This window comes from Durio zibethinus, chromosome 10 (genome assembly GCF_047325235.1).
Source record: "Durio zibethinus cultivar Kanyao isolate XHJ-2024 chromosome 10, ASM4732523v1, whole genome shotgun sequence".
NCBI lineage: Eukaryota > Viridiplantae > Streptophyta > Magnoliopsida > Malvales > Malvaceae > Durio > Durio zibethinus.
The window spans coordinates 3,463,418-3,485,216 of NC_143171.1; the positions used below are offsets into that span (position 1 = coordinate 3,463,418).

At 27.5% G+C, this 21,799-nt stretch overlaps 2 protein-coding genes across 2 annotated transcripts; one reads left to right on the plus strand and one right to left on the minus strand.

Annotated features, from left to right (window-relative positions):
• The first annotated feature begins 6,370 nt into the window (after positions 1-6,370).
• LOC111291988 (putative mannitol dehydrogenase) lies at positions 6,371-8,157 on the plus strand. Its single transcript, XM_089766459.1, has 5 exons — positions 6,371-6,543; positions 6,655-6,768; positions 6,882-7,395; positions 7,516-7,669; positions 7,764-8,157. The coding sequence occupies exons 1-5, from the start codon at positions 6,446-6,448 to the stop codon at positions 7,967-7,969; spliced, it is 1,086 nt and encodes a 361-aa protein (XP_089622585.1). The 5' UTR covers positions 6,371-6,445; the 3' UTR covers positions 7,970-8,157.
• A 1,292-nt stretch (positions 8,158-9,449) lies between these two features.
• On the minus strand, positions 9,450-13,960 carry LOC111291757 (putative mannitol dehydrogenase). Its single transcript, XM_022883724.2, has 5 exons — positions 13,758-13,960; positions 13,332-13,445; positions 10,324-10,837; positions 10,071-10,224; positions 9,450-9,940 (listed from the first exon to the last, which is right to left on the minus strand). The coding sequence occupies exons 1-5, from the start codon at positions 13,853-13,855 to the stop codon at positions 9,735-9,737; spliced, it is 1,086 nt and encodes a 361-aa protein (XP_022739459.2). The 5' UTR covers positions 13,856-13,960; the 3' UTR covers positions 9,450-9,734.
• Between the last annotated feature and the right edge of the window lie 7,839 nt (positions 13,961-21,799).

The window sequence follows — 21,799 nt, forward strand, 5'->3', positions numbered from 1 at the left end:
TGTCAGAGGATGAATCTGTATTTTGGTGATTAGTTAATACTATTAATTAATTAATTAGGAGTGAGAAAAAAATTAAAAAATTAAAAATTGATTCAAAATCGTAATGTTTGATTAAGTTTAAATTATTATTTTTGTTTGAATTAAGTTTATACATTAAATATACATTAAGTTCAAATTAAATTTTAAATTAAGATATAAAAAAACAAAAAAAAATCAAGCCAATTAAATTATATATTTTTATTAATATATATATATTTTTAAAATAAAAATAATTATTTTATATAAAAATTTATTTAAATATATTAAATTTTATATTAAAATAATATATAAAAATTAAAAATTAAATTTTAAAAATTAATAAATTAAATCTAATCGAATTCACAAAATTAAAATCAGATTGAATCAATTTAAAAAAATAAAATTTATAATTTATAATATTATATATTATTATAAAAATTAAATCAAATCAAATTTAATTCAAATCTTTATCATTTTTATAATTAATAATAAAAATACAAAAAAAAAAAAAAAATTAGCTACACCGGCCAAACCCACAAAGGTTGGTCAAATGTAATGTCGCAATCAAATCTGATCCGAAACATCAGATCAACTGACGGTCCAAATTCACAACAAACAATTTTCAGAATTAATTGAAAACAAAAACCAAAAAGTAGACGCATTAATTAATTAATTGAAAATGAAAAAAAAGGATAGCCAATAGTGAACTGTTGTCGGGTGGGAGTTGCTGCGCTTGCCTGTACCGCACCGCACCGCACCGCAGCTCTACCTCGATGACCAGAAGTTCTCGACATTACACGCCACTCCACTACCCATCCGCAGTCGTACGGATGAGCGTGTTCTCTATCACTCTCTCTCTTCAATTCTTCTGCTTCAAAATTATTGAAAATAATAGATGTGACTTGTGATTGGCTTTTTTAAAATAAAATTTTAAAAATATTTTTGTTTTTGGTTTTTGCTAAAATGTTGGGTTCAAGGAGTTGGACCACAAATAGTAGACCATGACCACAATAGGAGGTGGCAAACATTTTCTTCCTCGGTTGTCCATTTTATTTCGTTTTGGGCCTGAGTTTGATAGTGAACCAGATTGTAGTCGAACCATAGAGATCAGTCAAGTGAGTCAAGTCAACAAATCAAACTATTGCTCACAACAAAACAAAAAAAACTCCATTTTTTTGGGTCTTAAGTTCATATTTCATTGTCAATTTGGTTATTTAGTTATATTTTAATTTGTAATTGATTAATCAATGATCATGACTTAGTTATAACATAATAGTTAATTATTCAGTTAATTATAATTATAATTATAATTGTAGCTTCAAAAAAGGTTTTGGTATTTTATACGGTATTCAAATTTAAATTATTCAAATATTAAAATTTTCCAAAATTCTAGGTTAAGAAGTAATAAAAATTGAAACTTAAAAAATCATTTTATTCAAATCTAAATGTTAAAAGCTTCCAAAAATCTTTCAAATTACAACAAATTAAATGACTATTTACTTATTCGAAGTAAAATAGATAAAAAAAAAAATTATACACATAAAAATGATACCATGCATAGGATTTTCAATTATAATGGACTAAATTTATTTTCTTTCATTTTGATTTTGAAAGATAAATTTAATTTTCAATGATTATACACTCATAATAAAAAATCCTTATAATTAAGCAGAAGAGAATCATTATAAACTCCAAGTCAGCATTAAGTTTTCTATCATAATTAATTAGAGCTATTTTGGAGATTGAATTTGAAATATCATTCAAGAATTAATTTTTTAGATGTTGGAATTTATATATTAGACGTGTTTGATATTATCTCTTAAGAATAATTATAAGCATTAATTGAATTAATTTTTGAATTATATTCAAGAAATAATTTATTACAAAATAAATAGTGTCATAAACAAAGATAAAAATATTATCCACCCAGAACTCTCATTTTTAATTTTAAAACTTGTGAAAAATATTATACATAATCAATTTCATGCATAACGACAAGCTATAAATATTTACAAGTGATTAGGGATTAATCACTCACAATCTTATATAAATATATAAAAGTCAAAACTTTTGATAAAAATGAAAAAAAATCATATATGGACGGCTTAAAATGTCGACACATGGATGGTCTTAAAAATCGTCACATGACATATAATAAATGTATTTTATTTAATTCAATATAATTTTAATTAAAAATAATTCAAAAAACTAAATTGATTATATTTATGTTTTTATTGTTAACCTTAAATCACTCTCAATTCAATTTATATTAAAAATATTAAAATTTTAAAAATTTATTAATTTGACATATTAAATCAATCAATATATAATTAAATAAATACTACAATTATAATTATAAAATAGTTGATTCTCTAATCAATTATTTGATATATATATATTTAATTAAATATAGTATACAGTAATTAATGTATTACATGTGTAAATATATAAAGCAAATATAGTTCATAAAACTAAATTGATTATATTTATGTTTTTATCATTGATTTTAAATCATTCTTAATTTTTAAAATTTCTTAAATTGACAAATTAAATCAATCAATATATAATTAATAAATTAATAAATACTATAATTATAATTATAATTATAAAATAATTGATTATCTAATTAATTATTTGCTACATTTATATTTGATTAAATATAATATCAATTTGAGTAATTAATGTATTTTATAATGTATTTCATGTATAAATATATAAAATAAATATATCAATTTAATTCTTCATAATTAAATTAATGGAATAAAATATTTTATTAATTTATATTTGATTGATACATTTATATTTCATTAAATATGATTTTATTTGATAAAATATTAGTGCATGTTGATTCATTTGTTTTCATTTATAACATTTTATAATTTTATTATTTGATATTAATGTACGTTGATTTAATTAAAATTTAATTTATTTTATTGTCCTTATTTAATATAATAAATTTAATTTGTTTTATTGTTTTAAATTAAGGAATCTTTAAATGTTAATAATAGAATAAAATATTTCAAAATCAATCAACTTGGTATTGTTAGACTATTATTCATTCATAATTTTTATTATTTCAATATTAACTTTAATAATTTAAAATTTTCTTATTAATTGACTATATTTATGTTTTTATTATTGATTTTAAATTACTTTCAATTTAATTCATATTAAAAGTATTAAAATTTTAAAAAATTTTTAATTTGACAAATTAAATCAATTAATATATAATTAATAATTTAATAAAATTACAATTACAATTATAAAATAATTGATTCTCTAATAAATTATTTGATAAATTTATATTTAATTAAATATAGTATCCATATAAGTAATTGATATATTTCATGCGTAAATATAAAAAACAAATATATCAAATTAATTCTTCATAATTAAATTAATGGAATAAAATATTTTATTAATTTATATTTGATTGATAGATTTATATTTCATTAAATATGATTTCATGTGGTAAAATATTAATGCATGTTTAATTTCATTTGATTTCATTTGCAATGTTTTATAATTTTAAAATTTAGATATTAATGCACGTTGATTTAATTAATATTTAATTTGTTTTATTGCCATTATTAAATATAATAAATTTAATTTGTTTTATTGTTCTAAATTAAAAAATCTGTAAATATTAATGACAGAATAAAATATTTCAATATTAATAACTTGCTATTTTTAAACCATTATTCACTCACAAATTTTATTATTTCAATATTAACTTTCATAATTTAATGTATAAATAAATATAGGTTAAGCGTAATGCATATTTAATAACTTTTCACTCATTTTATATATTTTGATCACTACTCAATTTTATTTCAACTTTCTCTCTAATTTTCAATTTGTATCGTTTCTTGGTTCATGTTACTCGAAGGTTATTAACTTTTTATATTTATATTTTATATTTTTTAACTATGATATTAATTTTTTTTAATATTTTTTTGTTGATGATTGATTTAAAGATGATTGGGTATATATAAAGAAAGTCTTTAATCATTAGAGTCACTATCATAAAAGTTAATTCCACTTTTAGTTAGTACTATGCGTCAGGTCGGTGTTAAAAAAAAAAATATTTGAAATTGATGAGAAATTTTAATATTATTCTTGCAATGTTAATGTCCCTAATCCAACTTCAAGGTAATTAGTATTTATATTTTTTATATTTAATATACAAAAAAATTATTATTCCATAATGATAATAAAAGCATTTTAAATTATTATATTATATTTATAATTATAAAATTTTACATTTTTTATAGGTACATATTAAATATTGAGCCATATGATAATTCTTAAAAGACAATATTTGTACTGTTCAATACGGAAGCTAAGGATTTAATTAATAGAGATATTAACGATTTTTATTAAATATCTATTAAGGTATTAAGTTAAAAATTATTTTAATATAATTTAATATTTAAATTAATTGAATGATATATTTATATTTATGATTTAGGATAATGAAAATTATAAAATCCAAGAGATATTCGAAGATTTCAGAGGTAAAATTTGTGTATCTGAGATGAGGGCAACTAAGTATAATCTCGAGACAAGTAATATCAAATTATAGTGAATAAGATGTATAATTTTGATTCTAAGCTTAAATATAAAAAATTATTGGAAGATGTATGTATAAGTTTATTGTAATAATTATGTTTGTTATAAAATTATATAGTCTATATTATAATTCAATTGTTATTAAATTACCAATTACTGTTTTATCTATCTTTTCACTTTCATATGTGAAATCTATTAGCTCATCAAGTAAAATGATACCTACTTCAAGATAGTAAAAAATGTTGGAGAATCAATTATTGTATCTTTACTTCAATAAAAACTTATGAAAAAATTTCTCACGAAAAAATTTATATGCGAGATTGATTTTTAGAATGAAAATTTTAATTTTTTGAAATTGAAAACATTATTGTCTTTTGTCTAGAGATTATTTAGATTTAATAAATTATAATTTGAGTTTTTTTTAAAAAATTGATGATAATTGTATAAATACATTTAATATGTAATTAATTAATTTTATTTTATTAAAATATATAAATTTAAATAAAAATAATTATATAAGTTATGAATTGTTCATAAAATTTATAACTTATAATATCATTTAAAAAATTTATATATATATAAAATTATTAATATATGAATATATTTTTATATGCCGCTTGTATTTAAAATTAATTTTCAAGTAAAAATAAAATGAAAGAGAAAGGTGTAATCCTTTCGTAATTGAGATGTTATTGGGCTAATGAATTATGATGACGTGTTTGATGAGCTGTTATAACGTATGATGTGAACTCATCATAGTCTGATTATAATAATTTTATTTGTTCCGTATTCGAAAGATTAATGAGATATAACTATTTTTCTATCATAAATATTATCTTAATTTAACTTTTAAATTTAATTATCAATTTTTAATTTAAACATTATTTTATTGATTAAAATAAAAAATCAATTTTCAAAATCCTATAATAAAGAGACTTTAAATATATATATTTAAAAATTTTAATTTAATAAAATATTTAAAATAATAAAAACCATGAATATTTTTATATATGTACACAAAAAAGAACAAAATATAGATACTCCATGTATATGGAAAGTGAAACATTTTATAACAATAATTTTAAGGAAAAGAGATAATTACTGCTAATTAATACGACGGTGTTTGAATTTAATTTAATTTAAATGAAAATTTTAAAATAAAATTTGTAAAATTTTTATTAGAAATAATTAAATAAAATAAAAAATTAAAAATTAAAATCAATAAATTAAAATATCTTATTATATAAATTAGGTGTATAAAATTTAAAATAAAAATTTTTGATATATATTTTTAGAAAAATAATTTTAGTAAAAATATTGACAATTTTTACCATTTAGATAAGTATTAATCAAAGTTGAATTATAAATACTATTTTTAATTATTTTTTTTATATATTATTGATTTTCATATTAAATTTATTAATTTATTGATTTAAATTTTTTATTAAAATTTTTATTAAATCATTTAATAAAATTTTCACAAATTTCACTTAGAAAATTTGGTGTTAGCTTTGCTCCTTCCTAATCATAACAATTAACAAGAGAGTCAACCTATCGGTGAAAATTGAAAATTTTGCTTTTGGAATTAAAAAAAAAAAAGAAGGAATTTGAGGGGAAATTGAAAACGAAAGGTAAGCTGAGAAAGTCGAATCATCGAATCCACTTTCATTGACAAACAGTTTCCTGTTTTATATTGGCTAGCTTTATTTAGCTCACCCTATACGTCAGCATAGCCCTCAAATCCCCGCTATAAATAATTAAGCAAACTCAAAAACTTGCCACTTCATGTATCATTTTTAATCACCATTTGCTTTGCCTTGAAACTTGAAGAGTTCAAACAGTTATACATACAACAATGACGAGATTGCCTGAACAAGAGCACCCCAACAAGGCTTTTGGATGGGCAGCCACAGACACTTCCGGTGTTCTCTTCCCCTTCAAATTTTCCAGAAGGTTTTCACTTTTCACTGTTATTCTATATCTTAATTTGAATATGTGCATGCTTGATCTTCTTCCATGGGTCTTTGTTGCTTGTTGTTTGATAAATATGATGTGGTTTTGCAGGGCAACAGGAGAAAAGGACGTGGCTTTCAAGGTGCTTTTTTGTGGGATATGCCATTCTGATCTTCATATGGTGAAGAATGAATGGGGCACTTCTGTCTACCCTCTTGTCCCTGGGTATTTCTCCATTAGTTCATCTATCTATTTTATGCTGTTGGTTACTATAAACAAATATATTGATGAACCTGAATAGTTATAGATTTGATTTGAACCATTCGTATTGGTTGCAGGCATGAGATTGTTGGTGAAGTGACAGAGGTGGGAAGTAAGGTACAAAAGTTCAAAGTTGGAGACAGAGTTGGGGTGGGATGCATGGTTGGATCATGCCATTCCTGCGATAGCTGCATCAGCAATCTTGAGAATTACTGTCCGAAAATGATACTTACATATGCAGCCAAGTACTATGATGGAACTATTACATATGGAGGTTACTCTGACTTTATGGTTGCTGATGAGCACTTCATCGTCCGCATTCCTGACAACCTGCCTTTTGATGCTGCCGCTCCTCTTCTTTGCGCTGGAATCACAGTTTATAGTCCATTGAGATTTTATGGACTTGATAAGCCTGGTTTGCATGTTGGTGTTGTTGGACTCGGTGGCCTAGGCCATATTGCTGTGAAATTTGCCAAGGCTATGGGGGCCAAAGTTACAGTCATAAGCACCTCTCCGAACAAGAAGAAGGAAGCTTTGGAAAATCTTGGTGCTGATTCATTTTTGGTCAGCCGAGATCAAGAGCAGCTTCAGGTTTAGTTTTGAAAACGTTTTTTTTTCTTTCAATAATTTATCAATAAGAGATTAATTATTGTGAGTGTAGGTATAGCAGTTTTCCAAATTCAATACATCATATATGTTTGTTGTGTTTAGGCTGCCATTGGCACATTGGATGGAATCATAGATACAGTATCCGCTCAACACCCTCTGCTGCCTTTGATTGGGCTGTTGAAGACCAACGGGAAGCTTGTTCTTGTTGGTGCTCCAGAGAAACCATTTGAGTTACCAGCCTTTCCTTTGCTCCAAGGTAAGAATCCTTTATTCATATGTTTTCCTAAGAGTGATACGAGATCTCAAATTCCTTTCTTTTATATATTAAAAAAATATATCAAAACTTTCAGGGAGGAAGGTAATAGGAGGAAGCATGATTGGAGGGATGAAGGAGACTCAAGAGATGATTGATTTCGCAGCTAAACATAACATAAAACCAGACATTGAAGTTATTCCTGTGGATTATGTGAACACCGCCATGGAACGCCTTCTCAAAGCAGATGTCAAATATCGATTTGTGATTGACATTGGGAACACGTTGAAGGCCACATCTTAAAGTTTGCCCCCTATTATTACACGACAGTTCGGCAAAACAAGTTCCAATATTCTTATGTTCTAGTAATAGTTTTGGATTATTCTTCTTTACTTGATAAGAAGCGACAGTATGCAACTAGAAAAAAAGTACGGAATGTTCCTGTAATACTTTTCAAATAAATAAAGCATACAATAAATTTTGTTTGAGTATATAGTTTGTTTTAAAAATTTATGTCTCACTTATTTTGGTTAATTAAATTAATTAATTAATTAATAAAAATATTATATACACTCATTAAAAATACATAATTTTTTTTAACTTAAAAAATTCACATCAACCTAGCAGATCCACATATAGAGTATGGGTATCCAAAAATTAAAAAAAAAATAAAATTTAATGAGAATTTTTATTTGGATATTTTTCGTTAGTAAAATTAATAAATTTATTAATATTTATATATAAATATATATTATAAACAAATGCGCTAAAAAAAAAAATCCTAACTCCGTCCACCACTACTCCAAAGTTTGGTCTTCTTTCTTGCCGATCAATCTAAAATCTTGTTAGAATAAAATAAAAAGGTCCTTTTTTTTTTTGGTCAAAACATAGGTCAAATAATAAGAAAACTGTCCCGTATGTATATTTAATTATCTTTCCCAAGCCAGATGTGAACCTTGACCTTGAAATAAGTATTTTTATGCCACTGTTTAGTTTTTATTTAAGTGTAAATTCCCATTTTGAATATTAATTTTATCTTGTCATGATACATATGTAATTTTTTTTTCTTTCAAAACAAAGGAATCATTCATTTCATGTAATAACAAAAAATTTTGCCAGCGTTTGGCTACGAAAAATCTTTTTATTTAAACGTATTTTAATTTTAAAAATATTTATATTTTTTACATAATTTAATTTATATAATAACATTTTAATAAAATGAAATATAAGGTAAAAGATAAAATTAATAATTTAACATTTTAAATTTAATTTGAAAATATTAATTTCACGGGTTACTTATTAGGATTTATTAATATAAATAAGAAATTATCTAATTTTACCTCAAATATTTTTTTGAAGCAGTTTTAAATCAAATATATAATAAATGATCATACATGCATGCATTCAATTATTACTATGTTTTCAAATCTTCCATGAAAATTATATTTCATTGTAGCATATTACATCCTTTTCTATGTGTATTTTAGATTAGTATAGTCTATACATATCTTTGCAATGACTAGCAATGACCAGGATCATGCATGGTAATACCTACAAAATTGTGATTTATATTTGATGTATTATCAATATATAAATTTTATATACTATCAATGAATCCAATGATATTATCTAATTAATGAAGTGAATCAAAAGATTTTGCTTTATTAATGAATAAATTTTTAAAAAAAATTAAATTTTTGTATATTTATTTTGAAGATTAATATTTATTCATTAATAATGTGATATTATTTGATTGATTGATAGTGTATATATACTAACAATACATCAAATATAAAATCGTAAATTATAAGGATCATGCTTTGTTAATTACTTTGAGTCAAATACATGCAAGATCCATAAATTCATGGTTTAATTACAATATTTTATCTAAAATACCCCACATCTCTATATAAAACAACTATTTTTTTTCATGCTAGCTTGGCAGTAATCTGCCATCAAAGCTTTTACACCATCATCCAAAGTTGATAAAAACCAGGAATTAAATTACAAAGGATAAGAATCTATGCCAAGATATATGTCAACTTGACCTGGTTCTGGCAACACAAAGTTAAGAGGTGGCCTTCAATGTGTTCCCGATGTCGATGACAAATCGGTATTTGACATCTGCTTTGGCAAGGCGTTCCATGGCAGTGTTCACATAGTCTATAGGTATAACTTCAATGTCTGGTTTCAAATCATGTTTGGCTGCAAAATTAATCATCTCCTGAGTCTCCTGCAACCCTCCGGAGAAGCTTGCTGTTACTGCCTTCCTCCCTGTCATTTGCAACGATCATTAATTGGCTTCTTGATTATCGATCAAATGATAATTTTATACTCACATATTGAACAATGAAGCAAAAATTTCAAAAATGTAATGAATCTATCGGTAATTTCATATGCCTACCTACGATCAAAGGGAAGACTGGTAGCTCAAGTGGCTTGTCTGGAACACCAATCAGAATAAGCTTGGAATGAGACTTCAATAAACCAATCAATGGCAGCAAAGAATGTGGAGCAGATGCTGTATCAATGATACCAGCCATTGTACCCATGGCAGCCTAATAATATATCAACATAGTGCCATTAGAATTTAACCATTACACCCAAGAATCCTCATATCAAGACAAAAAAAAAAAAGATGAAATTCAGAACCAAACCTGCATCTGATCCTGATCGCTGCTAATTAAAAATGAATCAGCACCAAGATTTTCAATAGCTTCCTTCTTTTTGTTAGGGGAGGTACTGATTACTGTCACCTTGGCTCCCATAGCCTTGGCAAATTTCACTGCCAAATGACCAAGCCCACCAAGGCCAACCACGCCAACATGCAAACCAGGCTGATCAAGTCCAAAATATTTCAATGGACTATAAACTGTGATCCCAGCACAGAGAAGGGGAGCGGCAGCTTCAAGTGGTAGATTATCGGGAATTCGGATAATGAAGTGCTCATCAGCAACCATGGTATTGGAGTAACCTCCATATGTAATGCTTCCATCGTAGTACTTTGCTGCATAGGTGAATATCATTTGTGGGCAGTAGTTTTCCAGATTGTTGACGCAGTTGTCACAGGAGCGGCATGATCCAACCAGGCATCCAACTCCCACTCTGTCACCTACTTTGAACTTTTCTACCTTGCTTCCTACCTCTGTCACTTCACCAACTATCTCATGCCTGCATCCAGAAACTTATTATTTCACCATTTATACATGCCACTGTGTTTTCTTTTTAGATGCAATTTGGATTATAAGTTTTGAATTTACATATATATTATCTTTAATAAATAAAAAATTCAAATCTAATCTATTCACTTGGGAATTATGCTTATTTTATCTACTATAAATGCAATTTTTTTTTTCTCCTTTGATTGAAGTGATTTGTTTTTGTTGGATGTAAGGTTGAGAGGAATCTTTCTTGTCACATATCAGAGTAACTTAATTAGTATTTGAGTTTTGACCTAAAAAACCAGGAATAGCTTTCATCAATAATTAGTTGGAACATCCAGCCCATCCCTGCTTCAAAGTTGAAACACTGGGCACCCTGGTGTCCAAGTAACAGTAGCAGCTTCGGTCCACACATTGCGTATTCGATTTCCAACCACACAGCAAATTCCATCCACACATTGGGTGTTCATATTTCATTTTCTCAGCATGAAATCAAACTTTTCTGCCAATTTGCAACACTGTAAAAGATTTTACATGTTGTCTTTAAATATTGTTATAGTTTTTAATTCTTTATTATTAGTATTTTAAAGTACTTTTAAAGGTAAAATTTGCGAAGGAAATCAATGGTATCTTTTGCTTGGCTAATTAACTCAGTAAAAGCTCTTGAAAGCTTTCTCGAATAGTAGACATCAAGGCATGAAGAGATCATAAATTTGGGACCCTTCGAAGCTGAGACTGAGATTTTCCTTGCCCTATCCTCTAAGCTTAAGCCTTCCTTTATGTAAAAAAAGAAAAATAAAAATAAAAATAATGGAAGGTAAATATGATAAATGGAATTTAGCAGTAATAATTAAGTATATTTCTCCCTCTCCTACGGCCTAAAGGTTGAATTGATCTTAATAAAAGTGTGAAATAAATGAAAATACTTTCTAGCTACTCTATCAAACCAAAAAAAAAGTTTAAAGGAATGATATTTATTGTAGACATCTCGTTTTATTTGAAGTTGATTTTATAGGATTTGGTTTGGTTTTTGTTAAATTAAAAAAAGGAAGGAAATAGAGAGCGGCGGAGGTTTGATTGAAATTGATGGAGTTGTGAATAACAAAGGATTTCATTGAATATAAAACTCAATTCTCATTTGGTGATAAGTTTTTGAAGAATTCAGCTTTAATTGAAATACTGATTAAGTTGGGATTTCCATCTATAAAAAAAACAGAGAATCAACAAGCAAAAGAACATGAATGGACAAAGATTATACGCACCAGAAAACAGAGAGGACACAAGAGCAAAGTTCTCGATAGAAATTGTGGGAGATTTGAAATTATGAATTTGACAGTGTTTTCAAGTCGTACCTCGCGAGCCTCCAAGCCGAACCATTTTTCTAGTATTATTATTATTATTATTATTATTATTTATTTATCTATTTATTTGTTTTTTTATTTATGTTTTCATTATTTTATTTATTTGTTATATATTATTTATTATTTAATTGTAAATATTTTTTAAAAAAATATTTTTTTAAATAAAAATGAATCTTACAAACATATTAGAGGGTTCAAATCTTCTAAAAATTAAATGTTTAAATAAAAAAATCTTATTAATATATTAGAATATTCAAATTTTTAATAAATTATTTTAATAAAATAAAAAATCTTATCAATAAAATAAACAATCTTATCAATATATTAAAAGGTAATTTGATTTTCAAAATAAAATTATATTAATATATTGGAGAACCTTATTAATTTTTTATAAAAAACAAATTTTAAGAGAAAAATAGTTTTTAATGAAGCTTTACTAACATATTAACAGATAATTTAATTTTTAAGATAAGATTTTATCAATATATTAGAGAATCTTATTAATTTTTTATAAAAAAACAAATTTTAAAAGAAAAATAGTTTTCAATGAAGCCTTACAAGACAATTTAATTTTTATAAAAAAAGTTTTTATCAACATATTGAAAAACCTTATGATTTTTAAATAAAAATTAATTTTTAGAAAAGAAATAATTTTCATAAAATCTTATCAAAATACTGAAAAATAATTTATAGCAAACAATCTTATTAACATATTGAAGGATAATTATTATCAACATAATAGAATAATTTAGGGATAATTTCTTACATTAAATTATTTGGTAAGTTTTTTTTAAGCTTTTAGATAACACGAAATCAAATTAATATTATCTTTTAGGTGAACAATATGAAAGTGTTATAATTTTTTTCACATATAACCATACTTTCAAATATAGTTTTGATTTCGTACATATGAATTTACTTTTTAAAAATATTTAAGTTAAAATTAAAATATTTTTTTAAAATGGGACAAGATCAATTATATTTATATAAAAAACATTAGTGATGACTCTTCTTATTAAATATAACTATAAATTTATAGATTATGACACTTATAATTCCTCATCATTTCAAATTGGTCCATTTTCTTTTCCTTTTTATCAAATAAAGTGATATATTTATATTTATGTTCATATATTTACTTACCCAGGGACAAGAGGGTAGATGGAATTGCTCCATTCGTTCTTGAGCGTATGAAGATCTGAATGACATATCCCACAATAAAGCACCTTGAAAGCTACATCCTTTTCTCCTGTTGCCCTGCAAATTAGCAATCCATTTCGATGTGGAAATTAAAACATTAATATCAAATTATATTAAATTGAGAGAGATTAATCCTAAATGCTTTTTAAGGTTGGTGTCATTAAGTTTTTAAAATATATACCTAATGTAAAATCAATTGACAATAAATAAATTTTTTTTTTATATTTATGTGCCTAGATTATCTTTAATTTAACAGACGTTAACATGAGATTTACTCTAAATGCATAATAAAATTAATTCTCTTTTCTTTATTAAGAAGAACAAAGAAATTGTGAAGAACCCTTGAAAGAAGATATTAGAATTGAAAACCTTCTAGAGAATTTGAAGGGGGTAAGGTAGCCGGAACTGTCTCTAGCTGCCCATCCAAAAGCTTCTTTGGGGTGCTGTTGCTCTGGAAAACTGCCCATAATGTTGTTTTTAGATCACTTCACGTACATACAAAGTAAATTTAGAAAGCAAACAGTGTCAACTTAATAACAGCAAGAACTGAGGAGAACTCTCAAGAAGAGATACACGTGTTACTTGAAACTTGACAATGCAATTTATAGGGGAGAAGTGGGGTTGACTAGCTAGTCTTCATGTACATAGGAGACGTATGGGATGAGCTAACTGATGTCGTCTGGGGGCCCATTTACTCCACGTGGATTCAATCTATTGCCAAGAAATGTTTACATTCAAACAAAACGAATAATGTTCACATGTATGGCTGTGACATTATGCATCATACAATAGAGGAAGACAAAATTGTTCGCAAAAAAAAAAAGAGAAAGAAATTAATTGATTTGACATTCAACCTATCAATATTCATGAATGAAAAAGTTAGATTACAGCCATATCAACATTCAAACACTTAAACGCTCAACTCAAAGCAATTCCAATCACAAATACAACAATATTGTCAATCCAAACAAATCTTTGAGCACTTGGCTCAGTTTCAACAATCTCAAAACCAAGTCAAACCAATCACAAATTATATAAGACTCAAAAACACTCTTCCTTAGTTCAATGAAGTGTTTATATATCTAATCTTGTAAAAATTCTACAACTCTACTTTCGATTTTTTTTCATATTACACTCTAGGAAGGTCATTCATCTTTATTTATAAAATAATTAATTTATTTACCAAGTAACTTGATTATTATGTAGAATTTTAGTGAGTATTAGATATCTTAAAATTTTTTCAACAAATCTTTTGAAATTTGGGTTTTTATTCCTAACAACAATTATGTTTGAACGTTTTCATGCTTATTATGTTAAGAATTAATTGCATGTCACCTACTTAATATTAAAAATCTAGAGACAGATCATTAAGGTGCTCTAACCACTACAAAAAAATTTTTATATACTGACGTTTGATTATACTGATGATCAAATTATATTAATAAAAGAGACTTTAACTGATGAATTTTTAATACCGTAAGAATATATTATACTTATACCAAGATTTTATTTAATTGTCGATATAAATAAAATTTTTTTATGGTATATGACTATCCATCAGTATAAATATGTTATATACTGACGGTTATTAATGTAACCGTCAATATAAGCTAAAAAAAACTATTAGCTTTTATCTGGGAAAAAAATTAAGGGTGTTTGGGAATGGATTATTCAAGGCATTTTTTAGCAAAGCCTTAAATAATCCTATTTAATTTTTTATAAATCCCTTACAAAAAATTGAATGGGGGCCAAAAACGCTTTGGATAACCTCATTCAATTTTTATGAGAGAATTATTCAAGGCGTTTTTGGCTAGAAAATACCTTGAATAATCTCTTGAAAAACTCAACAAACATAAGAGAGAGGAATTGAACTTACGACCTTATGGTTAATAATTGTATGCTCTAACCAATTAAGCTACTCCAATGTTTTTATAATTAAAGGTTATTATTTAAACTAAGATTAATCTCAAGGTGTTTTCTATTAAAAATACATTGAATAACCATATTTAATTTTTATGCGTGGCTCCAGGACACGGGGATAGACTCTTTCGCATCTTAGATCAGCCTAACACAAGAAACGATGCATGGACACATTGGACTGTGGGGCTTAGCAACCTAATACGCTGCAAAACAAAAGGGCACAGCAAGTGCCTGAAGAAAGGCTAACTAAAGAACAACAACAAGTTTAAGGCTAGAGGAAGGATATTGTATTACTTAAGTTGTGGTGTCTATACATGAGGGTGAAAGACTTTTTATTTATAGTTGAGTCCCCCTTACAATCAATGTTGATTTACATGCCTAAACTCTAGGGATCACATTAGTTTAAATCCTATAATTCTAGGAGATATGATACTACAACATATTTCTAGCATCTTTGATCAAATATGAGTGGGAATCTATCTTGGTTGGTTTCAGACTCGTGCTCAGCATCGTTCTCGCCTAGGCTTGTACCCGTGCCCATACTTGGGTTCGACTCAGTGTTGCCAACTCTGATTAGCTCAGGTCTGTGTTCAGGTATGCTCACATCTGGGCTTAACTTTGTGCCCGCACCTCGGTCATCAGTGCTCCCACCCAGGCTTGACTAAGTGCCTATGCATTGTGCACCAGTGCTTGCGTATTGCGCACTAGCTCTCATCCCTGGGCCTGGCCAAATCTTGTTGAACTTAAACACTTTCCTTAAGCATCTAGAGTCTTGATCACTACCTGCACCAATGTTATGGGCTGGTTTCCCATAACCTAGACCTCTAGTGTGCACGTCTGTGTTTGCCTATGCACCCACACTGCTCACACTTAGGCTTAGCTAAACTATGCTGAACTTAAACACACTGCCTGAGCTATTGGAGTCTTGATCATTACCTACACCATTGTTTTAGGCTAGTTTCCATCAACCTCAACCTTCAGTGCACCTTAGGGCTCGGTCCCTTTGGTTGTTAGATTATATCTTGTTAGAACTTAAATTGTCACCCGACTTGGAAAAAACTCCTGAGCTTGGACTAGCTTGCGAAATGTGAAAATCTCTCACAGTCATTTTTGTAACGCCCTTGTTGCTTAGGGGATGATGCACCTGCATTGCATGCCAGTTCTAACTCCTGCCTGGTGAACTAGTTTTTTAACGTTTTGGTCCCATACACAAATATGTACTATACTAGCTTTTGTTGTTCTTGATTATAAATTTCTTAACACTTTGCTGTAATGATCCTTTTCTTCCACGTCGTCGACGCTTTATGTGCTTCTTCTGAGTTACCCATAGCACATTCCCTTGTGAGAAATTTGATTGCACTTTAAGACTTATGCTGTGGCACTCGGTTGCCACTGGTTTGTCTTCGCCAACTCCTTGAGAGGTTTTAACCCCTTTGCAGTATAAAATAGCATACAGTCGCATCACCTCAAGCTGTCCATCCTTGCTATTACAATTCTCTCTTTTAGATAATTTCTCTGCCTGTTTGATAGATACAAGCCTCGTATGCATAGGGCACTCTTTAGCCCTATGTGGACTGCCACATAAATAGCAACTCAAGGGCTTTCACTCCCTACCCTTGTTTGAAGTAGCTTTATCGATCTAGGCCTTGCTAAGTTTAGGCTTGTTACTAGCCCTTTCATCAGATGAAAAACTTATATCTGTGTCTTTCTCACTATTACCTTTGTGGCTTGACCATGGAGACAGTGCTCTTAAACTCTATCAATGATTCTGTAACTACAATGGCCCAACTTAGTTCTCGTATGCCTTGTCGTTATAATTCAGACTTTACCCATAGTTTCAATCTATCCAAAAAGTAAAACAGAGCCTTCCCTTAGCTCATGCTTAGGGCCAATGGCAATAGCTTTGAGAAATCCCTGTAATAATCTCAAATTCTCCATTTTTGAGTAAGCTTGTGAAACTTTCCTTGAGCTTTTTCTTCCATATACTCTGGCTTAAACTGCCACTTAAGTTCTTCTATGAACTAGTCCTATATAGTGATTGCTTTCTTACCATGCTTGGCATTGTCATCGCTATGATGCCACTATAAAAGAGCATTTTCATTAGCAACGCACAATGATCAAACTAAACATTTATGAATGCAATATAAGAAATTTACCTTAACTTTCAAACTAGCACTCCAATGAATCAGGATTCTGCCAAACACAACATATGACCAACACTTTATTGGGTACCAGTCAGTACCTCTGCATAGCATGCCCAACACACCCATAATATAACTACAAGAATTGGTCAAACAAATGATCTACACTCTTGCACGCCAACACCTTGTGCACTAAGAAGCGTTTCACCAGTACATGAACATAGAAACATCCTAAAATACATGTACCACACAATCGAATGCCCTCACCAACATGTTTGCAACTTCTTTTAAGCTTAACACTAGTTCCAACAGCACTTGACATTAATCAGCTCCTTTAGACAAGCTTCTGTAGACTCTGAACTAGCTTCAAACCTACTATAATACCAACTGTCATAGGTGTGAACTTTAAACCAAAATTTGTATGGCCTTAGATTAGGATTGAACTCCTTAACCTAAGTTCAACTTATGAACCACGCATGTTGGCACTAAACCAATGGGAAAGGCAAAATACACAAGCTAAGAAAATAAGAAAACAATAAAAAGGTTTTATTATTATTAGAGTAAGTTTTGTGCAGGTTTTGTTTGATGGTGTTCAGATTACTCTTAAGGCATTCACGAAAATGACATTCCATAATGATGTTGCTAGCTAACAACAAGAGGCCCAAGAGCAAGGCCGTGGAAAGAGAAAGAAAGCTAGTTTAAGGGATATATGGTCAACCATGGATAGAAGGTTATTCTGGGTAAAGGTGATAGTTAGACTGATCTAGGATATCGGATGAGTTCATGCTTGAGTCCTGAAGCTGTACGAGCATGGAGCTTGAGTCTCGACTCATGATAAGTGATATCAAAACTAGCTTTAAAGGTATTAATGATGTACCACCGAGGATAGTGAGCTTTCATTGGAATGAAAAAAGATGTCATGGTCCTAGAAAAGAGTCATGAATCTTATGTTGACTATATACTAGAGTTGGTTATGAGATAAAATGGTTCACACTGTCTTCTACTTGTGAGGCACCTTTTATAGGACAAAATAAAAAATGTCTTGAATAATCCTTAAAAAACTTAAAAAAACCTAGAGAAAAAAATTAAACTTGTAACCTTATGGTTAACAGCTGTATGCTCTAACTGATTGAGCTACTCTAATATTTTTATAATTAAAAGTTATTATTTAAACTAGGAATAATTTTCTCATGAAAGAGATTATTTAAGGTATTTTTTACTGACACCTTGAATAATCACATTAAATTTTTATGAAGAAATTATTCAATGCATTTTTTACTAGAAAATGCTATGAATAATCCTTAAAAACTCAAAAAACACTAGAAGAAATGATCAAACTTATGATCTTATAGTTAATAGCTATATGCTCTAACTAATTGAGCTGCTTTAGTATTTTTATAATTAAAAGGTAGTATTTAAACTAAGAATAATCCCTTCCTAGAATGAATTATTCAAGGTATTTTTTTATAAAAAATATCTTTAAAAATCTCTTTTTATTTTTTTAAGGATTATTCTAGATATTTTTGGCAAGAAAACACTTAAAAAAATCTTTTGAAAAACCCAAAAAATGTTAAAATGAGGGATCAAACCTACAACCTTATGATTAATAGCTGCATGCTCTAATTGATTAAGCTACTTTGTGTTTTATAATTAAAATGTATTATTTAAACTAAAAATAATCTTCTCTTAAAGGGGATTATTCAGTTTTTGGTTATAAAATACATTGAATAACCTCATTCATTTTTTTTGTAAAAGATTATTCAAGGCATTTTTTAGCCAAAAATGCATTAAATAATCCCTTCATAAAAATTAAAAAGGATTATTCAAGTTATTTTTGATAAAAAATGTCTTGAATAACCCCGTTTAATTTTTTTATAAAGGATTATTCAAGGCATTTTTTAGCCAAAAATACCTTGAATAATCCCTTAAAAAAATTAAATGGGGTTATTTAAGGTAATTTTAGCCAAAAACGCCTTGAATAATCCCTAAAATATTTAAATCATTTTCCTTTCGTTCACATTTTGTTGACTTTACAAACTTAATTTTCACCTCCCACCAACTCTTTCGACCTATCAATACCCATAGCCTAATCTCCATCTCTCATAAACTCTTTCCACCTCTCATTAACTCAACAAACTTAAACCCATCAACGCCTATTTTATTTTAGAGTTGAATCAAAGTTGAAACATTAAGACTCTCGTTATTTTTCAAAAGTATTTTTCATTTTTTGCATTTCAATTTTGTGTCATCGAGCATACTTATTTTTTTATCCTTCTATTGTGCCGACTTTGATGATTGAATGTTTTGTGAAGAAGTAATAGTTTAGGATGATTAAATGTTTGGGGTTCACATAATTTGTACAAAAATATCCAAATCTTTGCAAGTAGTGACTCAACACATTTACAACCTTGGTATAGGTACAACAAAAATAGTAAATTACATTGTTAAAATTTTTTTTTTGGAATTCAGTTATTAAATTACATATTTTTTCTGTATGTAGGTAATGATAATTAGTTTATGAATAAAATTTTAGATCCATCTTATTTAGATGGTGGGCAACATCCCTTTAGAGACTTTTAAATAATTTTGAAGAATTCAACAACTTTAATAGTTGCTTGGGTTGGTGAAACATGGGGCCCTTATAACAGTGAACAAAATCTTATCAGTAATTCATTTGTTTATAGTTTCTAGTATGCTTCACTTAACATTGGGAACATTTTCTATGTTAATTGACTGATTAAAGCTTAATTTGACATGGAATTCTTTATTGGGTTTTACTAATTAAACAAGTACTTGGACCAACTTAGGATGGCATCATCTTACTTTAGGGAGTTGTTTGTTAACTTTGAGCATCATGTTTGTAGGCATTCAATCATAGATATTAATGTTTTTTTTTTTTTTTGGATTTGGTACAATGACAATAGTTCTTGACTTATTTTAAATTTGTGGATTATAAAAAGATTTTGTTGTTATTTTATTTCAAATGTTATTAAGTATTTTTACTTTATATGAAATCATATCATATTATGATTATAAATAAATTAATATTAATAACTGAAAATATAATTAAAAATTTTTTTATCGACATTTTGAAATTTATACCTACGCGTTTTACTATTAAAATATTTTAGGCTATACTGATGGCCGTAACAGACTGTTGGTAAAAGTTAAAACACATAAGGCTATACTGACGGGCATTGACCGTTGGTAAAAGATATACTGACGGACACATCATAGGTATAAGTTAAAAAAATTAAAACGTACAAGTCTATACTGACGAAAATAACCATCAATAAAAAGTATAATGTAAAAAATACAATAGTAGATATATCAATAGCTATACATATAGTGACAGATTAAAACTCTCAGTATATCTCTGTTACATATTTCGATAACTTAAAAACTGTCAATATAGGTCTATACCGACAAAGGATATACTAATGGTTATAAATTTGTCAGAATATATATTTTGATTGTTATTATAGGATTTATTGTGCTATACTGAAGGATTTTTAAGTTTTACTAATGATTTTTTGAACATTAGTTTATAGCAACTTTTTATAGTGAACCTAGACTTGAACTAAGTAATTAAGATTATTAGGAACAAATTAATTAAATCAATTCTGCCTTGATTATATCAAGTTATTTTTAATGCTAATCATATATGTCATAAATTTTACACCTTTTATCTTAAGGTGTATTATAATTGATCTTATGAAAATGGATTATGAGATTATTTGTTTGGACATGAAGTAATTATTTCATAAAATTTTTTCTTAAATTTGATTTCAATTTGGATTCTTTTACCTTTATTATTTTTTAGTTGTGGTTCCAATTTGTTGTTTTTGTTAGGAAGAGTGGGGTATAGCCTAATTGGTTTTAGCTAATTAAAAGGTCTAAAGCATTTTTTTTCTTTGACCTAAGAGAGCCCTACTTATATAAAGCCTTAAATAATAAAAGGAGAAATTGTGTAATAAAGAAATAGAAGGTGGTGGTGCCGAAACCAAGAGAAAGACAACTAGTTAGGAAAAATAGAGAAAAAAGAAGAAGAGAGAGTTGGTTGAACGAAAGTCAATCCGTGATTTAATTGAGCTAAAATTTTATCAGTAGGTTTATGATTTAGAGTTTTACATTTTGAACTGTGAAAATCAAGTTTGAAACTCTCTAGGAACAAATTTAAGGTGTATTTATTGAGTCACCTATTTAGTGAGATTTTTTCATTTGTCTATTTAGTTGTTGATTAGCTCTAGCTTTAATTAGAAAAAAACTTTGTATATTTATTATTTGATAATGAAGATTTTTTTAGTGGTCTATGAATTTTTTCCTCTATGCTGAAAAGTTTTTTTTATG